The 18,116-nt window shown below is 40.6% G+C and overlaps 1 protein-coding gene and 1 long non-coding RNA gene across 2 annotated transcripts in view; one reads left to right on the top strand and one right to left on the bottom strand.

Annotated features, from left to right (window-relative positions):
* The first annotated feature begins 898 nt into the window (after positions 1 to 898).
* The window catches only part of ncam3 (neural cell adhesion molecule 3), a 41,119-nt gene continuing 23,901 nt past the window's right edge, over positions 899 to 18,116 (top strand). Inside the window, exons 1-5 of the mRNA XM_068323588.1 lie at positions 899 to 1,384; positions 4,316 to 4,524; positions 4,797 to 4,923; positions 5,066 to 5,160; positions 5,535 to 5,715. Of these exons, the coding sequence (XP_068179689.1) occupies positions 1,087 to 1,384; positions 4,316 to 4,524; positions 4,797 to 4,923; positions 5,066 to 5,160; positions 5,535 to 5,715 (910 nt within the window). The 5' untranslated portion in view covers positions 899 to 1,086. The remainder of the gene's footprint in view (positions 1,385 to 4,315; positions 4,525 to 4,796; positions 4,924 to 5,065; positions 5,161 to 5,534; positions 5,716 to 18,116) is intronic.
* Positions 9,181 to 11,599, bottom strand: LOC137600938 (uncharacterized). Its single transcript, XR_011037010.1, has 2 exons — positions 10,230 to 11,599; positions 9,181 to 10,062 (listed from the first exon to the last, which is right to left on the bottom strand). It is a non-coding gene; the product is annotated as an uncharacterized lncRNA (long non-coding RNA).

The following is an 18,116-nucleotide window of genomic DNA, read 5'->3' on the forward strand; positions in this document are numbered from 1 at the left end:
CTCAGTAGAACGTTATCTGAGTCTCTAATACTGTGATGCATTCTTAGATTCCTGCACCAATAGTCCTGCTGTTCTTCTGAATGTGGGTCTGCTTAACACAACCTGCTGAGGGTAATGTCCTGAAAATGGATCTTCAACACACCCACTTCTAAAAGCCCATGCTACACTATTAATACAAGCCGACTTGTTGTTCCTGTTGTACATTACCTCCAGTAAGTCCAACAAGGTGCATTCATTTCCTCTGTGATCCCAGGCTCCTAATGTTACACTGGACAAAGTGTTGTTGAAATTGAAATTTAATAAGACAGGAAGGAAACAACCTGAATGTAGTTAAAGGGATTAGTTTTGGTGGTGGTGATGTTGGGGGGGGGGGGTATTATGATCATAAAAACATAAAAACAAAGACATTTGAAACTAGCATTTTTATTTCAATTTAAATTCAAAAACCACATACTTTTCTTTGCAGTGATGATGAAACGTTTTTCCTCCGGTTTTTAAGTTTTGACCTTCTTTCAACAAAACTTACAATTATCAGATTAGGAGAACTTCTCAACAGAAGAAACTTCTGCAAGAATCTAAACTGATAGTGAGTGATGTGAAGGGAATGTAACTGCGTGCCACTGTTTGCACACCAAACGTGTGGCAGCTTATTTCAGCATAGTGGCACAACAATATCCCATCATTCCATCACACATGAGGGTTCAGGTCAAAAATTAAAAAAAACTTATATGCACCTGTGACCTACTCGACTGTATCATCCGACCATAACGTCACAAACCACACCTCCACAGTGTTCAAACCTCCTGGTTTTCCCTGCGATGAGTCCAGGTCACTGTATTTTCTGCCTCTCTGGCTCCTCGGCCGGGGCCTCTCGAGTCAAACAAAGCTCTCATTATTCAGATTCCACAATGGGCACACACTCCTCCGTTTACACCGCTCTTACTTGTTTGTTGTTGTTGCTGAGAAAAGATTCACGCTTCTCTGTTAGACGACTGTATTGAGCGATGAACATCAGCCTGATCTTGTGACAGACAACCAGAGGGTGTGACTAACAACAGGGTTGTCTCAGCTGTGGCCCTGCAGGTAATGTGCACTTCACAATATTTTGGGCTCAATCCTGAAACCTACCAGCTGCAGTGGCAAATAAGAAAGAACTCAAGGACAAAAGGACTGTGTAACCGGACCTACACCTCAGGGAGACACGACATCCTGCCACAGTTTGAAAGCCCTGAGCCAGACCGATCAGTCATGTCTTCCTGTGAGTACATTCACTACCGTGACATTATTATTCCCCATGTGGCTCACGACATGGAGAGCTTGGAGTTTGCCCAGAATTTCCCTGTGGAAGACACTGATGTGTTTGCTGTGACTTACCCCAAGTCAGGTAAGGTGCATAAACTCTCTTTTGTGTTTTCTTATCCCTGAGGGGTGTTGTCTGGTTTATGTGTTCACCTTATTTACTTACCATGATGCAAAAGACTGCAGGTTGAATACATCACACCAGCTGACATGTTTTATTGCCTGAAAAACTAGAAAAATCAGAGACCAATAAACTAGACAAGCTTGCATCTTAAGCTTGTCATTCTTCATCAGGGTGCTTTTTGCAGGTCCTGGCTTGTTTGTTCTGACTGACTCAAAGTTATGAACTCATTTTAAAGAACATCTTGGGAGAGGAGGAGTCTTACCAAACAAATGAGCCGCATCTTGATCTGCATCCAGAAGTTAAAAAAAAGAAAAGTTCTTATAAGACAGAACTTTAATTTTCCTTTTATTGTCTTCTGGTAACAATGACTCCAGTGTTCATTGTTTTAGTGTGTGTCAGTAATGAGATGGGACATGGAAGAGCTGCCTTTAGGTTCAGAAATCCTCCATTCGGAACCACGTAGAAGGAAGTGGTGCGTTGCCTTCATGTTGCCTCGGAAATTTGCAATCCCAGTTAAATATTTACTGTTAGCTATTGTGGTTATTGTGCAGCCAGTTTGATTTTCTCGTTCATAATAGCAATAAAGCAAACATTTTAATGACCAGCTGTTCTTTGAAAAGATGCAATAGAGCTGTGAGGCGGTGATTTAATACCCAAGTAAGTTTAAGTTTAAGTTTGTACTTAAATTTTAGCGGCCCGTAAAAGCACCAAATGAGTAAAAAAAAAAAGAACCTTTACACACACTCTACACACACTTCACACACACTTCACACACACTTCACACACACACACACACACACACACACACCGGCGCCTGAAGCTACACGGAACATGTCGATCGAAGACATTTATCTGCAGAGACAGGGTCTGCTGTTCCCCAAAGAAACCCACTCCGCAGAGAGCCTGGACTTCGTGCAGGGGTTCCCGTTCAGGGACCCGGACGTGGTGGGGGTCACCTACCCGAAGTCAGGTCAGTCCGTGGACACCCCCGTGTGTCTGGGTCACCCGATGAATGATCCAAGTTTAATATTCGTCGCTCCTCTCCGACAAGACATATTTATTAGATGAGGTTCTATGTTTTAGTCCCCACCAGTCCTACCAGTCCTACCAGTGCTGGTCTAAGACTACATGAGGACCAGGGCCAGTGGAACCAGTGGGCACCAGCTGCCAGTAGGGGGTACAGGTCTAGTTACAGAATAGTTTTGAACCTGTACTTTAACTCTTTTTTAATGTTATTTTTTTATTTTTATCTTTTATTAATGTGACTGTTGCTGTGATCGGATTGGTCTGAGTTTTTTGTAAGCATCCATATTGACATGATGTCAGACCGACGTTCTCAAGCATCACCAGGGCTTCATCGGTTTTTGGTGTGCACGATTGTTCTTTCACATACAAGACTGCAGTCACAGAACCCCCCCCCCCCCCATTATTTCAGTAAAGGATAAATCATTAACTTGTACATCCATCCTGCTTCTTGTACGGCCGCTTGTTCGCCTTGCAGGTCGCTCAGCTGGAGCCTATCTCAGTTGGTCATGTTCAACAGGCGGGGTACACCCCAGACGAGGTGCCAGCTCCTCGCGCTACATGAAACACAAAGAACTCACTCAGTTGTCACCTACGGACAATCTGGACTGATCATTTCACATCAGGTGCATGTTTCTGGAGGTGGGAGGAACCCGTAGGACCTGGAGAGAACACACACAGACACGGGGAGAACATACAAACAACATGCTTCATGTAATTAGACTCTCCTCAGACTGTCGTGTCCTTCAGAATCGAGTCCACTGCATCAACTCTTGCTTTATTCACTTCCAGCATGGAGGAGAATGAATGGGAGTACTCTTTATGCTTAAATCCAATGAAACTCAGCAATGTGATTTTTATTTGTTTGTAATCTCGAGAAGCATTCCATGCATGTGAAAATCCTTGGAGAGCAACACAGATTGTTCCTAGTGGTAATTTTAAAGTCAGTTTTAAAAAATTAGTTTAAAGTTTGAAGACGGGTTTACTTGCACGGAATAGAAACGTGTAGCTGTTAGTATGTGCTCACAAAAAAAAAAAGCCAGATAAACAAAAACAGAAATGTTGCAGTCTGAGAATTGTTTCCATGGGGTGTAACCTGATTAGGGTAACACCAGCCCTGGTGTTGTGTGGCCCATCAATGGAATCTGCTGTTACCCTCCATGTGATTCCATACGTCATTATTCCCAATAAGAATCACGAGAGCTGAGTTTGTCTCAGGATACAGCAAAAATCCACAGTACGTAACCACGGTGGTAAAAACAACAACTTTCCAATTTAATTTTCCCTTTTTAAGACCGTTAGAGCATTGGTCCTAAAATGTTATTTCCCTCTGAACTTTTGTGTTTAATAGTATTTATGCTTAATAATAATTAATCTTCTTCTTTTCTTTCGGCTTTTCCCTTCAGGGGTCACCACAGAGGATCAGCTGCCTCCATCTAACCCTGTCTTCTGCATCCTCTTCTCTCACACCAACTACCTTCATGTCCTCTTTCACTATGCTAAATAATAATAATTAATAATAAAGTGTATTAAAAACCGTATTTTACCCTCAGACTCAGGACAGCGGCTCGGTAGTATTACCCTTGATGTCACTGTGGATTAACAGCCATTTGCATAGAAATAGAATAAGGCACAAACCCCCCCCCCCAAAAAAAAACTTGATGACCTGATGGTCATATTTTTAATTCTTTAGAAATACCAAAGTAATGACTTGGATCTGAAGAGGGACCTGTAATGTCAGACACTGACGATTTAGACCAATAGTGCTTTAGTGTTCTGCTACTCACTGAAGTAATAGCTAGTTGGAGTCTTAATCTAATAATAATAATAATAATAATAATAATAATCTATTTCTATGTTGGTCTTCAGGCACAAGCTGGATGCAGGAGATCCTCCCACTGGTGCTGAATGGTGGGGATCTCACTCCAATCCACACCATTCCTAACTGGGATCGGGTCCCCTGGCTTGAGGAGAAACGACTGGCAGTGGTTGTGGATAAGATGACCTCCCCACGAGCGATGGTGTCACATTTTCCTTACCACCTTATGCCACCCTCCTTCCACGCTTCCAAAGCCAAGGTAAAAGGGAGGATGCTTTGTGAGATATTATCATTTCAGGTCTTTTTTTGCATGTATACTATCAGCAGCCCAAATATTATATTACTGCATCAGAAGACACAGGTGAAATCCTCCTTAACCGCTGGGTCGCTGGGTCAACATCTGCTGGAAAACCATGAAGAAGTTTATTGTTCCATTTTTTGGCCCATCTGTGTTTCTGTTGTGATAAAATGTGTGTGTGTGTGTGTGTGTGTGTGTGTGTGTGCGTGCGTGCGTGTGTGTAATTGATGCAGGTGATCTATGTCATGAGGAACCCTAAGGACGTCCTGGTGTCTTCATACTACTTTCACCAGATGGCATCCTTCCTCCATGATCCAGGGACGTTTGACGAGTTCATGGCCGATTTTTTGGAAGGCAAAGGTCAGAAGTTTCATCTCTTATAGACAAAATAATCATTGGGAGAATAGCTCGTTCCATGTAAACAAGTTGTGAATGTTGGCATAGTTCTTGTCTTTGCTGCCAATGTAGAACATGTTTTTTTTATAATGTGGTTTGTCTGTAGTGCTGTTTGGGAAATGGACAGACCACGTGAAGGGTTGGAAGAACGCAGAGCTGGGAGACAGAATAATGTTCATCACATATGAAGACATGTCTCAGGTGAGATGGATGAATCTTGTTCAAAAAACAAACTGCAGTAACGGCAGTCGTCTGTGTGTACTACAGTTCCAGAGAGCGGGATCCATTCTCTTCTATTGGTCTGTGCCTAAATGTCTGCTTGTTACTTTCGGACTACATCCAGTAGATTCAAATCAAATACAAAACAGGTATTTCTAGTTGGTTGATAGTTGAAAAAAAACATAGCTTGAATTCCTCTTGTGTTGTCCTGCTGAAGCCACAACAATTCCGTGCTTCTTAAATTAGACCTGTTAAACTTGAACTCATTATAAAGAGTTTCACAAAGAGCTCTTCATTTGAGAATCCCCTTTAGAATACTTGAGAGTAAGTTTGTCCGTGTGTCCCCGTTGTTGCAGGACCTTCCTGCAGCTCTTAGGCGCATGTCAGATTTCCTGGGTCGTAATCTGAGTGCAGAAGTCATCCAGAAGATCGCAGAGCATTGCTCCTTCAAGGCCATGAAGGGCAACGACATGTCCAACTTCAAACTGGTTCCTAAGGAACTGATGGACAGCGACAAATCTCCGTTCCTTAGGAAAGGTGAGTCTTCTTTTTTTTTCACATTTTATCCATCAGGTTTTATCAGTTCATTGTGGAGTACATTGAACTTTTCACATAGTTAATATATAAACGTAGTAGAAGCCAACCAGATCAGTTCAGTACAACTCGGTATTCAGATTGAACCACAGGAGTTAGCGTGGTCAGATATGATTTGATTTATTAGATTTGTACTCAACATTTTGTCTTCTCTTTCATCAGAGATAAGTCTTGTTCATGTGACTACCTTGCTGTGTGCGTGTGTGTTTGTGTGTGTGTGTGTGTGTGTGTGTGTGTGTGTGAACTAACTTATATTACCTTAGGGTGATTTCAGACCTGGATTAGACCAACGTTGTGGGGCCCAAAGACCTTAGGCACCCCAAAATGGTGGGCCCCACAAGGTTTTTCATTGCAAAAGGCTCAGGGGACACTCCTGATATGCCCCCTGCCTTTTTTTTTACATGTCCCATAAGGTAGCAAAAGTTGGGTACAGGTGTGTGTGCATTTTCACCCTGGTGGTAGGAAATGGTACTGCATCGCACACACACTCCAGGAAGTGTGTATCCCAACTTCCTGCAAGAGCAGGAAAAGCAGGAAGTGCTGCTGAGCTGCATATATGGACATATTTTTTCAATGCCATTGTGTTTAATCCAACTCTACAGCAAATGTTAATGTTAGATAATGTTAGCTAATGCTAACGGTAGCTAACGCCAACATTAATGCTAACGCTAGCTAACGAGCGTTAGCTAGCGCTAGCGTTAGCGTTAAATAACGTTAGCTAGCGTTAGCGTTAGCTAGCGTTAGCGTTAGCTAGAAATAGCTAACATTAGTATTAGCTTTTATTGCTAACTGCTGGTCATAATGATGATAGTTAAATGACATAAAAATAAACAGATGGATGGATATTTCAGTAGAAATGTAGAGATGGATGGGTGGAAAGATGGATGTACATTTCAATAGAACTCTCATGCAAATGTTTTAACCACAATACATGGATCTCTTGTTTGTGCTTTATGTTAGCTAGCTACAAGCTAGTGTTAGCACTCTATTGTTAACTGCTGGTCTTGATGATCATTGGATGGATGGATGAATGGATGGATGGATTGATAGATGGATGGATGATAGATAAACAGAAGATGGATGAATGGATGGATGACATTTGTACATTGATAGTTTTTCTATGCCATTGTGTTTAATCCAACTCTGAAGCAAATGTTAATGTTAGCTAATGTTAACTAACGTTAGCTAGCGTTAGCATTAGCTTGTATTGCTAACTGCTGGTCATGATGATGATTGTTAAATGACAATGATAGACAGATGGATGGATTGATGGATGGATATTTCAATAAACCTCTGCAGCACATGTTTAACCACAACTTCAAATGGATCTATTGCCTGTGCTTCAGAGCTTTTTAGCTAGCTACAAGCTAAGGTTGGCTCGCTTTCTTTTGTTAACTGCCGGGCATGATGATCATGATTTTTAAAACACATACATGGATGGATGAATGGATTATAGATAAATGGGCAGATGATAGATAGATGGGTGGATAGCTGGTTGAATGTTTCATTAGAACTCTCATGAAAAGGTTTTCATTTTAATTAAAAAAAAAAAGTTTTTATTAAGTGTATTAATCCCCAAAGGGAAATTAAGACTCCACTCTACACACAGGTTAGTAGTTACATGCATCTAAATAGTGTGTACAGGCCTGTAACACACACAAGGGGCCTTTGGGCATGCAGGTGAGAGGGAGGTAGAGTGGCGGGCAGCTCCGTCGTGGTGCGCATCCAATGCACAACTTCTAAGATGATGGCGCCTTGCTCAAAGGCACCTCAGCAGTGCTCCAGACGTGAGCTAACACCTCCCACCATCAGCTCACACTTTGGGTGTTTTTGGGCACGAGCGGGAATCTGAACCCCCATCTCAGAACATTGGACGACCCGCTCTACCGCTTGCTTTACCACTGAGCAACTGCTGCCCCAAAACCACAATACATGGATCTCTTGCTTATGCTTTAGAGCAGCGGTCCCCAACCTTTTTTGCGCCACTGACCGGTTTCATCTAAGACAATATTTTCACAGACCGGTCTTCATTTGCTCGATAATTGTTAATGTTGCCAGGACAACTGTTGTCTAATAATAAATCCTCCGCAGTGGTTTTATATAAAATGCAGACATTGTTGAAACAGACACAGACCAATGGATGGATAGATGGATAGATAGATGATAAATAAACAAAAATGTTGAAATGCTAGTTTCACCGAGCCTTTGTATGCTATTGAGGGTCATTAGCATGAGACACATCACCTGGGTTAATCTGCTGAGACAATCTTTTTTGGAGTTTCGAAAGGACCTGATTGTAAATAGGCGCACAGCCTATCTGTGAACCGCACGCAGCCTATCTGTCTCCCTAAAGTGGTGTTACAGAAAGTCAGTCGGGCAACGCGAGAGGGGACATGGGGAGAAAGACAAACGCTGCAGGTACATTAATGGTTAGAAGTTATAATTTTGCTGTTTCAATATTTAAAACTTTCTTAACTTGTTAAACTAGTGTCAACTTATAAGAGCTCACAACCAGCGCCAGAAAATGAAAGTTATTAAAGGACAGTAAAGTTAATTTTAAATGACATATATGTTATTTATCATAATGAAAAATAGAAGAAAAAATAAATTTTAAATGTGTAGCATCATCAGTTTGGTCAAAAAAGCTTAAAATCTGCACCGCAGCAGCTTCCGCATTCAGTGGTCACGTGGGCGTCACTGGGGCCAAACATAGCTTAGCGGCCATAAGAAACAATACAATCCACGTCGCGGTTAACTCCAAAAATATCATGATTACCTGCGCAGTGAACAGTTGTGTCAACAGAACAGCAAAAAGACGCGAAGACAAGGACCTGTCGTTCTTTAGAATACCTTCTGGGAAGGTATCGCGCTAAAAATGCTAATGCGCTAGCCCATCAATGAGATTGTACATATTATGATAGCATTGAGCTAACTGCATTTATTACTATTGGACTGTGTGGAATGAATAACAACTCTAGTTGTTATTCATTCCACAGTGAATTTATTCGAAAGTCGCGTCTGTTGTGTCAAGTCTGTTGACACAACCGTTCACCATGCAGGTAACCATGATATTTTTGGAGTTAATCGCGACGTGGATTGCATTGTTTCTTATGGCTGCTAAGCTATGTTTGGCCCCAGTGACGTATGACGCCCACGTGACCACTGAATGCGGAAGCTGCTGGAGTGCAGATTTTAAGCTTTTTTTGACCAAACGGATGATGATACAGATATAAAAAATGTTCTTCTATTTTTCATAATGATGAATAACATATATGTCACTTAAAATTAACTTTACTGTCCCTTTAAGTGATGGGAATTCCAGCTCTTTTTTTGTTGCTTTCATCAATATATTATACCAATAATATAAAATTATAATGTAAAATTATGTACAAATGAATTAATAATGTAAAAATCTCGTTATACTTTTTATTTATATATGTTTATTATATAAGTATGCCTTTATTTTTTTCACTCTACAGTGCACTTTAAATGAATTTAAACTTAAAACTTATTTTATATAAAACAAATCGACAGTCAAACAACACAGAATCCCTTAAAAACTCGTAACACAACAAAATATAAATGAAAATATGTAAAACAAAAGAAAAAGATCAGCATCCAAATAATGTGTTTAGTGAAGATTGGCATTCAGAAACACCATGTGTGTCCGCTTTGAGGGACTGATTCGGCTTCTTCTGTCAGTCATGATCTGCCTGGTTTTGGAGAAAATTCTCTGGGAGGGAAATGACGTTGCACCAATGCACAGTCTCCATGTCATCACGTGTGTGAGGTGTGGGCAAAGTGAAGCCTTGTTTTCCCACCAGTTTAGTGGATCTGCACGTAACTGGCAAAGGGGCTCCTCAAGGTAGGGTCTCACTTCCAGTATTGCATCTGCTGAAGGCTTCCTTCTTGTAGTGTCTTCACTTGCTCTTTCTTCAAAGAATCTCCAAACAGCAGATGCTTGTGGCCCCTCTTGCTCATCCTCTGCTCCATCTTGGCCCCCTGGAAGTGGAGTTGGCTGGTTGAACCTTGCTGCTGCTGCAGTTATTCTCTGAATAGCTTCATCAACTGCTTTAGTGTCATTGAAGGTCAGTTTCTTGAATCTTGGATAAAGAATGTTGGTTTCTGACAGAACAGTGTTATATTCCATTCTATGGAACTTTCTGTCCATGGATGCACAGGGAGCCTCTACTAGCTCTTTCACATGCTGTGGTTACGCTGGTCTGGTTCTGAGCTGTCACTCTCTGCAGAACCCTGCGCAGGATTAACATTTTGGAGGCTGTAACATAGCTGAAAAAGAATAAACAATGGGTGTTAATATTACGCTTTGTTTTATGTGCAGGTGTATTAAAATTATTTCATGTATACTCAGCCTTTTATTCCAGTAATGCAACAACAATTACTACTACTACTAATAATAATACTAATAATAATGTAACAACATTTGTATACTGCACCTGTCTGCACTGATCTCCACAGCGACCTCCTCAAATTGCTCCAGAACAGTGCATGCCTCCTGCAGTACCTCCCATTCCTCTTGGCTCGGAGGATCGACCGGTACATTGATAACAGCTAGGTTAGAGATGACTGCATCCTTGGACTCCAGAATCCGTTTTATCATATGAAAGGTGGAGTTCCACCTTATCATACAATCTTCTCTGAGCTTCAGCTCAGGCATGTCCATCTGTCGTTGTGTTATTTTGAGCCTGTGTGTGGCTGTTGTGCTCCTGTGGAAATATTCCACTATTGACTTTCTCCACAGCAGGCTTCATCACCTTCAGAGCATCTCTCACAATCAGGTTAATTGTGTGTGCAAGACATTTCATAATTGTGCTGGGTTCATTTCAGGGTTTTAACTGCTTTGGTTATGTTCGCTGCATTGTCAATAACACAACCACCTACTTTGTTGATAACATTCCACTCTTTTGCCACTCTGAGCAGTTCCCCTGCTAAGTTCTCAGATGTGTGTCTGTCACTGAACACAAAACAATTCAGAAGGCAGGACACCATTTTATCGTCTTCAATAAAATGACAGGTAACTGACGAGAAGGATGTGGGGGTTCAGGATGTCCAGCTGTTGGTTGTTAGAGAGGGCTTTATTAACCCTCTCTTGCAGGGATGATTTTTTTGAGAGAGGGTTTTCATGCTTGGAATGTTGTACACGTCATCTCTTCTTGGTGTATTCTATTGATTAGTCATGCGCTACAATTTTGTAATGTCCTAGAATTCAAATTCTTTATTTGGGGGCCTTTAGCAGGTATGAGATTAAAATGTGATTAATTAGATTAATTACAAATCCTGGTATTAATGAGATTATTTTTGTAATCGCCTGACAGCACTACTTTTTACCGTGTTTAGGAATATCCTTGTCCCTCCCTGTTGCTCCTCTGTCTGCCCTCCCCTGACTCTGCTGTCCTGACCTGCTGTGTGGAGCTGCCGCCGCCCCTCCCCCACCCCCGCTCCACCCCCCCCCTCCGCTGTGAGAGACTGGCGGTCACTTCTGAGTGTGAGCTGACGGCGGGAGATGTCACTGAATGCAGGAAGGCCCCTTGTGTGTCTCTGAGTGTTACGGGCCTGTATGCATAACACCAGAACTAATAGTGGGGTCTATACTGTGCTACTAATAATTTTCCTACAGGGATTAATAAAGTATATAAATTTACTTTATTAATCCTGGGCAGAAATTATCTACTATCTGCTGTCATACAATCACAGAATTTACAATATTACACAGACCACAAGACCGCATTTAATTTGTGAGCATACATTCAGAGGTCATGTAGCTGTTGGGCTACCAGACCTGGTTTCCCTCCTGAACTCCTTCATATATTCAAGGCGTCAGTGTGGCTGCAGGGAGCCAGTCCGCTGTCACGTGATCAGTGTGGCTGCAGGGAGCCAGTCCGCTGTCACGTGATCAGTGTGGCTGCAGGGAGCCGGTCCGCTGTCACGTGATCAGTGTGGCTGCAGGGAGACAGTCCCCTGACACGTGACAGGCACGTGACGCTCTGCCGGCGCTGCCAGTCAACTCCTCAGACGTCCGCATCTCATTAGAGTCACGGAGAGAAGTTGGATGAAGAGCAGCGGACACGGAAGTTCTGTTTCTGTTGAGGCTGAAAGCACATTCCTGTGGTGAAATCCGAGGTAAGTGTGTTAATACGTCACGAATCTAACATGGCTTTAACAGAAAGTTGTCAGACAGGCGATGCGTCACTGCACGGTTTTTGACAGCAAGAATAATAACCAGTACTGATGCTAGTTTTTGTGCGCGATGACTGTATGTACCCGTGTGCGTAAATCACGTTTTAAAAGTTTTTGTGTGTGGTATTTGGTCGTATATGTGTGTAATTACACATTATTTTTGACTGATAGCCAGAATAATACAAATATTAATGCTATTTTTATATATTTAACCTGCGTGCACGTGTCGTGCACGTATATGCTAGCATGCATGTAACGCTCGTTTTGGAAGGCGTGTCAACGTAGCTCACACTCATCCAGAGTCTGAGGCTGATGTTCAGGTGACTGATCCTACTGGATACATCTGTAGTTTCTTGGAGATATGCAGAAAGTGATTGTAGTAATTTAATTTACTGACTTGAGGCCGTATGCAATGTTAGTGATGCATTCAGGGTGTTTGGATACTGTCCATTTGTGTGTGATACAGCCCATCATACAAACTGCAGAAATGTAAATTTGAGTTTGTGGTGATTTCAGAATGGTTGATTCAGCAACCCTTCTACATGCATGTTTTTACCCCAAAGGAGCACTTCTCAACTTACGAATGCTTTTTGAATGACATCATTTGATTATATATATAGCTGACTTTTCTCTAACTGTACTTTATGTATTGCCTTCTCTTTTGGGGGATAAGTAGAAATGTTTATCAGGGAATGTACTATATCTGGTTATGGGTTGAGTGAATCCAGTTCTGAATATTGATCTATTGAAGCTGGAATGTGTTTACATTTGTGTCTCCCTGTGTGTGCACCTTGACAAAACAGATATTTAACCATTATAAAGGACAGTGCCTGTAAAGTTCTTTTGATGAGGGCCAGGTATACTTTGGTATACCTGTAACATAATAAAAATTGGGACAAACTGAAAAAAATGTAATACATAACTGGCCTAGCAGCATCAAATGTTCAGGGTGTGCCATGTGGAGCAAACAAATGTTTGGTGAGGTGCTGACCATGTGGAGCAACCTACTGAAATAATTAGGACTTAAATTGGATGTTGTAGTGTACGCGTTGTAATACAAGGTCATGTTGATATAAAAAATGTTCAAATGAATTAGAATACACTAAACTAATAGTAATGAATGTAGGAGATTGGAAAAAATTGTGGTAAGGACAGGCTGGCTCTATCACAGTACCTTAAAATTTGTGCAACTTCCAAGTATACATCAACATGACTATTCCAGATGATTATGAACTATGATTATGAATATGTCTTTAAATCAGTTATTAGTTTGGAAGGATGTTGTTTGTGTTGTTGGATACATTTGAAACAATTTAACAATATTTTCACAGAGGCCTAATGTCAACAAGGAGAACCAGGATTAGGGCCTGCAGATGATGCAAAATCATACATTCTGTCTGCGAGGGACAAACCAGCATTTATTGAATGACATATTGACGCCAATAAAGGTACAGGGCATTATTTGGGTGCACAATACACTGTTATAAAGTTGATATTTAGGATGCATAGCAAAAACATATCTTTGGGAACAAACTTCATTTCAACTGCTAATTATTCAATGTAAAATAATTAAGTTCTTTACCTTACAGTCATATTTCTAGTTCTGTCTACATTCACCTCTATGCATTTACACACTCATGTGTCCCTGGTCTTGTCCTTGTGGGGTCTTGAAATCCTGGTCACACAGTTTTCTCTTTTGTTGCAGCCAGTTAACTTTACACACTCCGTTTCTAGTCTTATCCTTGTGGGGCCCTTCCGTCTGTAACTTATAATATATTACTTTATAAACAATTGGCAACACCTGTCAACAACCAAGTCAAGTCATTACTGTCATAAAATAGCACTTTATTAAGTATTAGAGATTTGACATGGCTATGTTGAATGTAACCCATGTTACTCCTTCATTTGTTGTTTTATTTCCTTGTTCCACTAGTATAGACTGAACAATGCTGTTATTTTTGAGTTTACATGTCATTTCAGAAGCTGCTTTCACTTGAACTAGTGCTTTTAAGACAGAAATATCTACAAATAGCAGGTTTTATCTTTACCAGCTTGCAAACGATTGTTTTGATCTGAATTCACAGGTGATAAACAAGCAGCCTCCCATTCCAACATCCGCACCAGAGATGGTACCCTTGGATCTACAATCTCAGACTGATTACATCAGCGCCTGTGACAGCATACAGGTAAAGTAGCAATGCAGAAGCCATCATTCTCAGTTATTTTAACTTGTACATTAACCAGAATAAGAAGGGCTAGTGCTGCTTGTGTTTCACTAATGGTTACTGCCTGGATTTGTGTCCTATTTGAAGTAACAGACTTGACCTTAGTCATATTTCTAGTTCTGTCTACATTCACCTCTATGCATTTACACACTCATGTGTCCCTGGTCTTGTCCTTGTGGGGTCTTGAAATCCTGGACACACAGTTTTCTCTTTTGTTGCAGCCAGTTAACTTTACACACTCCGTTTCTAGTCTTATCCTTGTGGGGCCCTTCCGTCTGTAACTTATAATATATTACTTTATAACAATTGGCAACACCTGTCAACAACCAAGTCAAGTCATTACTGTCATAAAATAGCACTTTATTAAGTATTAGAGGTTTGACATGGCTATGTTGAATGTAACCCATGTTACTCTTTCATTTGTTGTTTTATTTCCTTGTTCCTCTAGCATAGACTGAACAATGCTGTTATTTTTGAGTTCACATGTCATTTCAGAAGCTGCTTTCACTCGAACTAGTGCTTTTAACACAGAAATATCTACAAATAGCAGGTTTTATCTTTACCAGCTTGCAAACGATTGTTTTGATCTGAATTCACAGGTGATAAACAAGCAGCCTCCCATTCCACCAGCCGCACCTGAAATTGGTACCCTTGGATCTACAATCTCAGACTGATTACATCAGCGCCTGTGACAACAAACAGGTAAAGTAGCAATGCAGAAGCCATCATTCCCAGTTATTTTAACTTGTACATTAACCAGAATAAGAAGGGCTAGTGCTGCTTGTGTTTCACTAATGGTTACTGTCTGGATTTGTGTCCTATTTGATGTAACAGACTTGACCTTAGTCATATTTCTAGTTCTGTCTACATTCACCTCTATGCATTTACACACTCATGTGTCCCTGGTCTTGTCCTTGTGGGGTCTTGAAATCCTGGTCACACAGTTTTCTCTTTTGTTGCAGCCAGTTAACTTTACACACTCCGTTTCTAGTCTTATCCTTGTGGGGCCCTTCCGTCTGTAACTTATAATATATTACTTTATAAACAATTGGCAACACCTGTCAACAACCAAGTCAAGTCATTACTGTCATAAAATAGCACTTTATTAAGTATTAGAGATTTGACATGGCTATGTTGAATGTAACCCATGTTACTCCTTCATTTGTTGTTTTATTTCCTTGTTCCACTAGTATAGACTGAACAATGCTGTTATTTTTGAGTTTACATGTCATTTCAGAAGCTGCTTTCACTTGAACTAGTGCTTTTAAGACAGAAATATCTACAAATAGCAGGTTTTATGTTTACCAGCTTGCAAACGATTGTTTTGATCTGAATTCACAGGTGATAAACAAGCAGCCTCCCATTCCAACATCCGCACCAGAGATGGTACCCTTGGATCTACAATCTCAGACTGATTACATCAGCGCCTGTGACAGCATACAGGTAAAGTAGCAATGCTGAAGCCATCATTCCCAGTTATTTTAACTTGTACATTAACCAGAATAAGAAGGGCTAGTGCTGCTTGTGTTTCACTAATGGTTACTGCCTGGATTTGTGTCCTATTTGAAGTAACAGACTTGACCTTAGTCATATTTCTAGTTCTGTCTACATTCACTTCTATGCATTTACACACTCATGTGTCCCTGGTCTTGTCCTTGTGGGGTCTTGAAATCCTGGTCACACAGTTTTCTCTTTTGTTGCAGCCAGTTAACTTTACACACTCCGTTTCTAGTCTTATCCTTGTGGGGCCCTTCCGTCTGTAACTTATAATATATTACTTTATAAACAATTGGCAACACCTGTCAACAACCAAGTCAAGTCATTACTGTCATAAAATAGCACTTTATTAAGTATTAGAGATTTGACATGGCTATGTTGAATGTAACCCATGTTACTCCTTCATTTGTTGTTTTATTTCCTTGTTCCTCTAGCATAGACTGAACAATGCTGTTATTTTTGAGTTTACATGTCATTTCAGAAGCTGCTTTCACTTGAACTAGTGCTTTTAAGACAGAAATATCTACAAATAGCAGGTTTTATGTTTACCAGCTTGCAAACGATTGTTTTGATCTGAATTCACAGGTGATAAACAAGCAGCCTCCCATTCCAACATCCGCACCAGAGATGGTACCCTTGGATCTACAATCTCAGACTGATTACATCAGCGCCTGTGACAGCATACAGGTAAAGTAGCAATGCTGAAGCCATCATTCCCAGTTATTTTAACTTGTACATTAACCAGAATAAGAAGGGCTAGTGCTGCTTGTGTTTCACTAATGGTTACTGCCTGGATTTGTGTCCTATTTGAAGTAACAGACTTGACCTTAGTCATATTTCTAGTTCTGTCTACATTCACTTCTATGCATTTACACACTCATGTGTCCCTGGTCTTGTCCTTGTGGGGTCTTGAAATCCTGGACACACAGTTTTCTCTTTTGTTGCAGCCAGTTAACTTTACACACTCCGTTTCTAGTCTTATCCTTGTGGGGCCCTTCCGTCTGTAACTTATAATATATTACTTAATAAACAATTGGCAACACCTGTCAACAACCAAGTCAAGTCATTACTGTCATAAAATAGCACTTTATTAAGTATTAGAGGTTTGACATGGCTATGTTGAATGTAACCCATGTTACTCCTTCATTTGTTGTTTTATTTCCTTGTTCCTCAGGTATAGACTGAACAATGCTGTTATTTTTGAGTTTACATGTCATTTCAGAAGCTGCTTTCACTTGAACTAGTGCTTTTAAGACAGAAATATCTACAAATAGCAGGTTTTATCTTTACCAGCTTGCAAACGATTGTTTTGATCTGAATTCACAGGTGATAAACAAGCAGCCTCCCATTCCAACATCCGCACCAGAGATGGTACCCTTGGATCTACAATCTCAGACTGATTACATCAGCGCCTGTGACAACAAACAGGTAAAGTAGCAATGCAGAAGCCATCATTCTCAGTTATTTTAACTTGTACATTAACCAGAATAAGAAGGGCTAGTGCTGCTTGTGTTTCACTAATGGTTACTGCCTGGATTTGTGTCCTATTTGAAGTAACAGACTTGACCTTAGTCATATTTCTAGTTCTGTCTACATTCACCTCTATGCATTTACACACTCATGTGTCCCTGGTCTTGTCCTTGTGGGGTCTTGAAATCCTGGACACACAGTTTTCTCTTTTGTTGCAGCCAGTTAACTTTACACACTCCGTTTCTAGTCTTATCCTTGTGGGGCCCTTCCGTCTGTAACTTATAATATATTACTTTATAAACAATTTGCAACACCTGTCAACAACCAAGTCAAGTCATTACTGTCATAAAATAGCACTTTATTAAGTATTAGAGGTTTGACATGGCTATGTTGAATGTAACCCATGTTACTCCTTCATTTGTTGTTTTATTTCCTTGTTCCTCAGGTATAGACTGAACAATGCTGTTATTTTTGAGTTTACATGTCATTTCAGAAGCTGCTTTCACTTGAACTAGTGCTTTTAAGACAGAAATATCTACAAATAGCAGGTTTTATCTTTACCAGCTTGCAAACGATTGTTTTGATCTGAATTCACAGGTGATAAACAAGCAGCCTCCCATTCCAACATCCGCACCAGAGATGGTACCCTTGGATCTACAATCTCAGACTGATTACATCAGCGCCTGTGACAACAAACAGGTAAAGTAGCAATGCAGAAGCCATCATTCTCAGTTATTTTAACTTGTACATTAACCAGAATAAGAAGGGCTAGTGCTGCTTGTGTTTCACTAATGGTTACTGCCTGGATTTGTGTCTTATTTGAAGTAACAGACTTGACCTTAGTCATATTTCTAGTTCTGTCTACATTCACCTCTATGCATTTACACACTCATGTGTCCCTGGTCTTGTCCTTGTGGGGTCTTGAAATCCTGGACACACAGTTTTCTCTTTTGT

This window comes from Antennarius striatus, chromosome 9 (assembly GCF_040054535.1).
Source record: "Antennarius striatus isolate MH-2024 chromosome 9, ASM4005453v1, whole genome shotgun sequence".
Classification (NCBI taxonomy): domain Eukaryota; kingdom Metazoa; phylum Chordata; class Actinopteri; order Lophiiformes; family Antennariidae; genus Antennarius; species Antennarius striatus.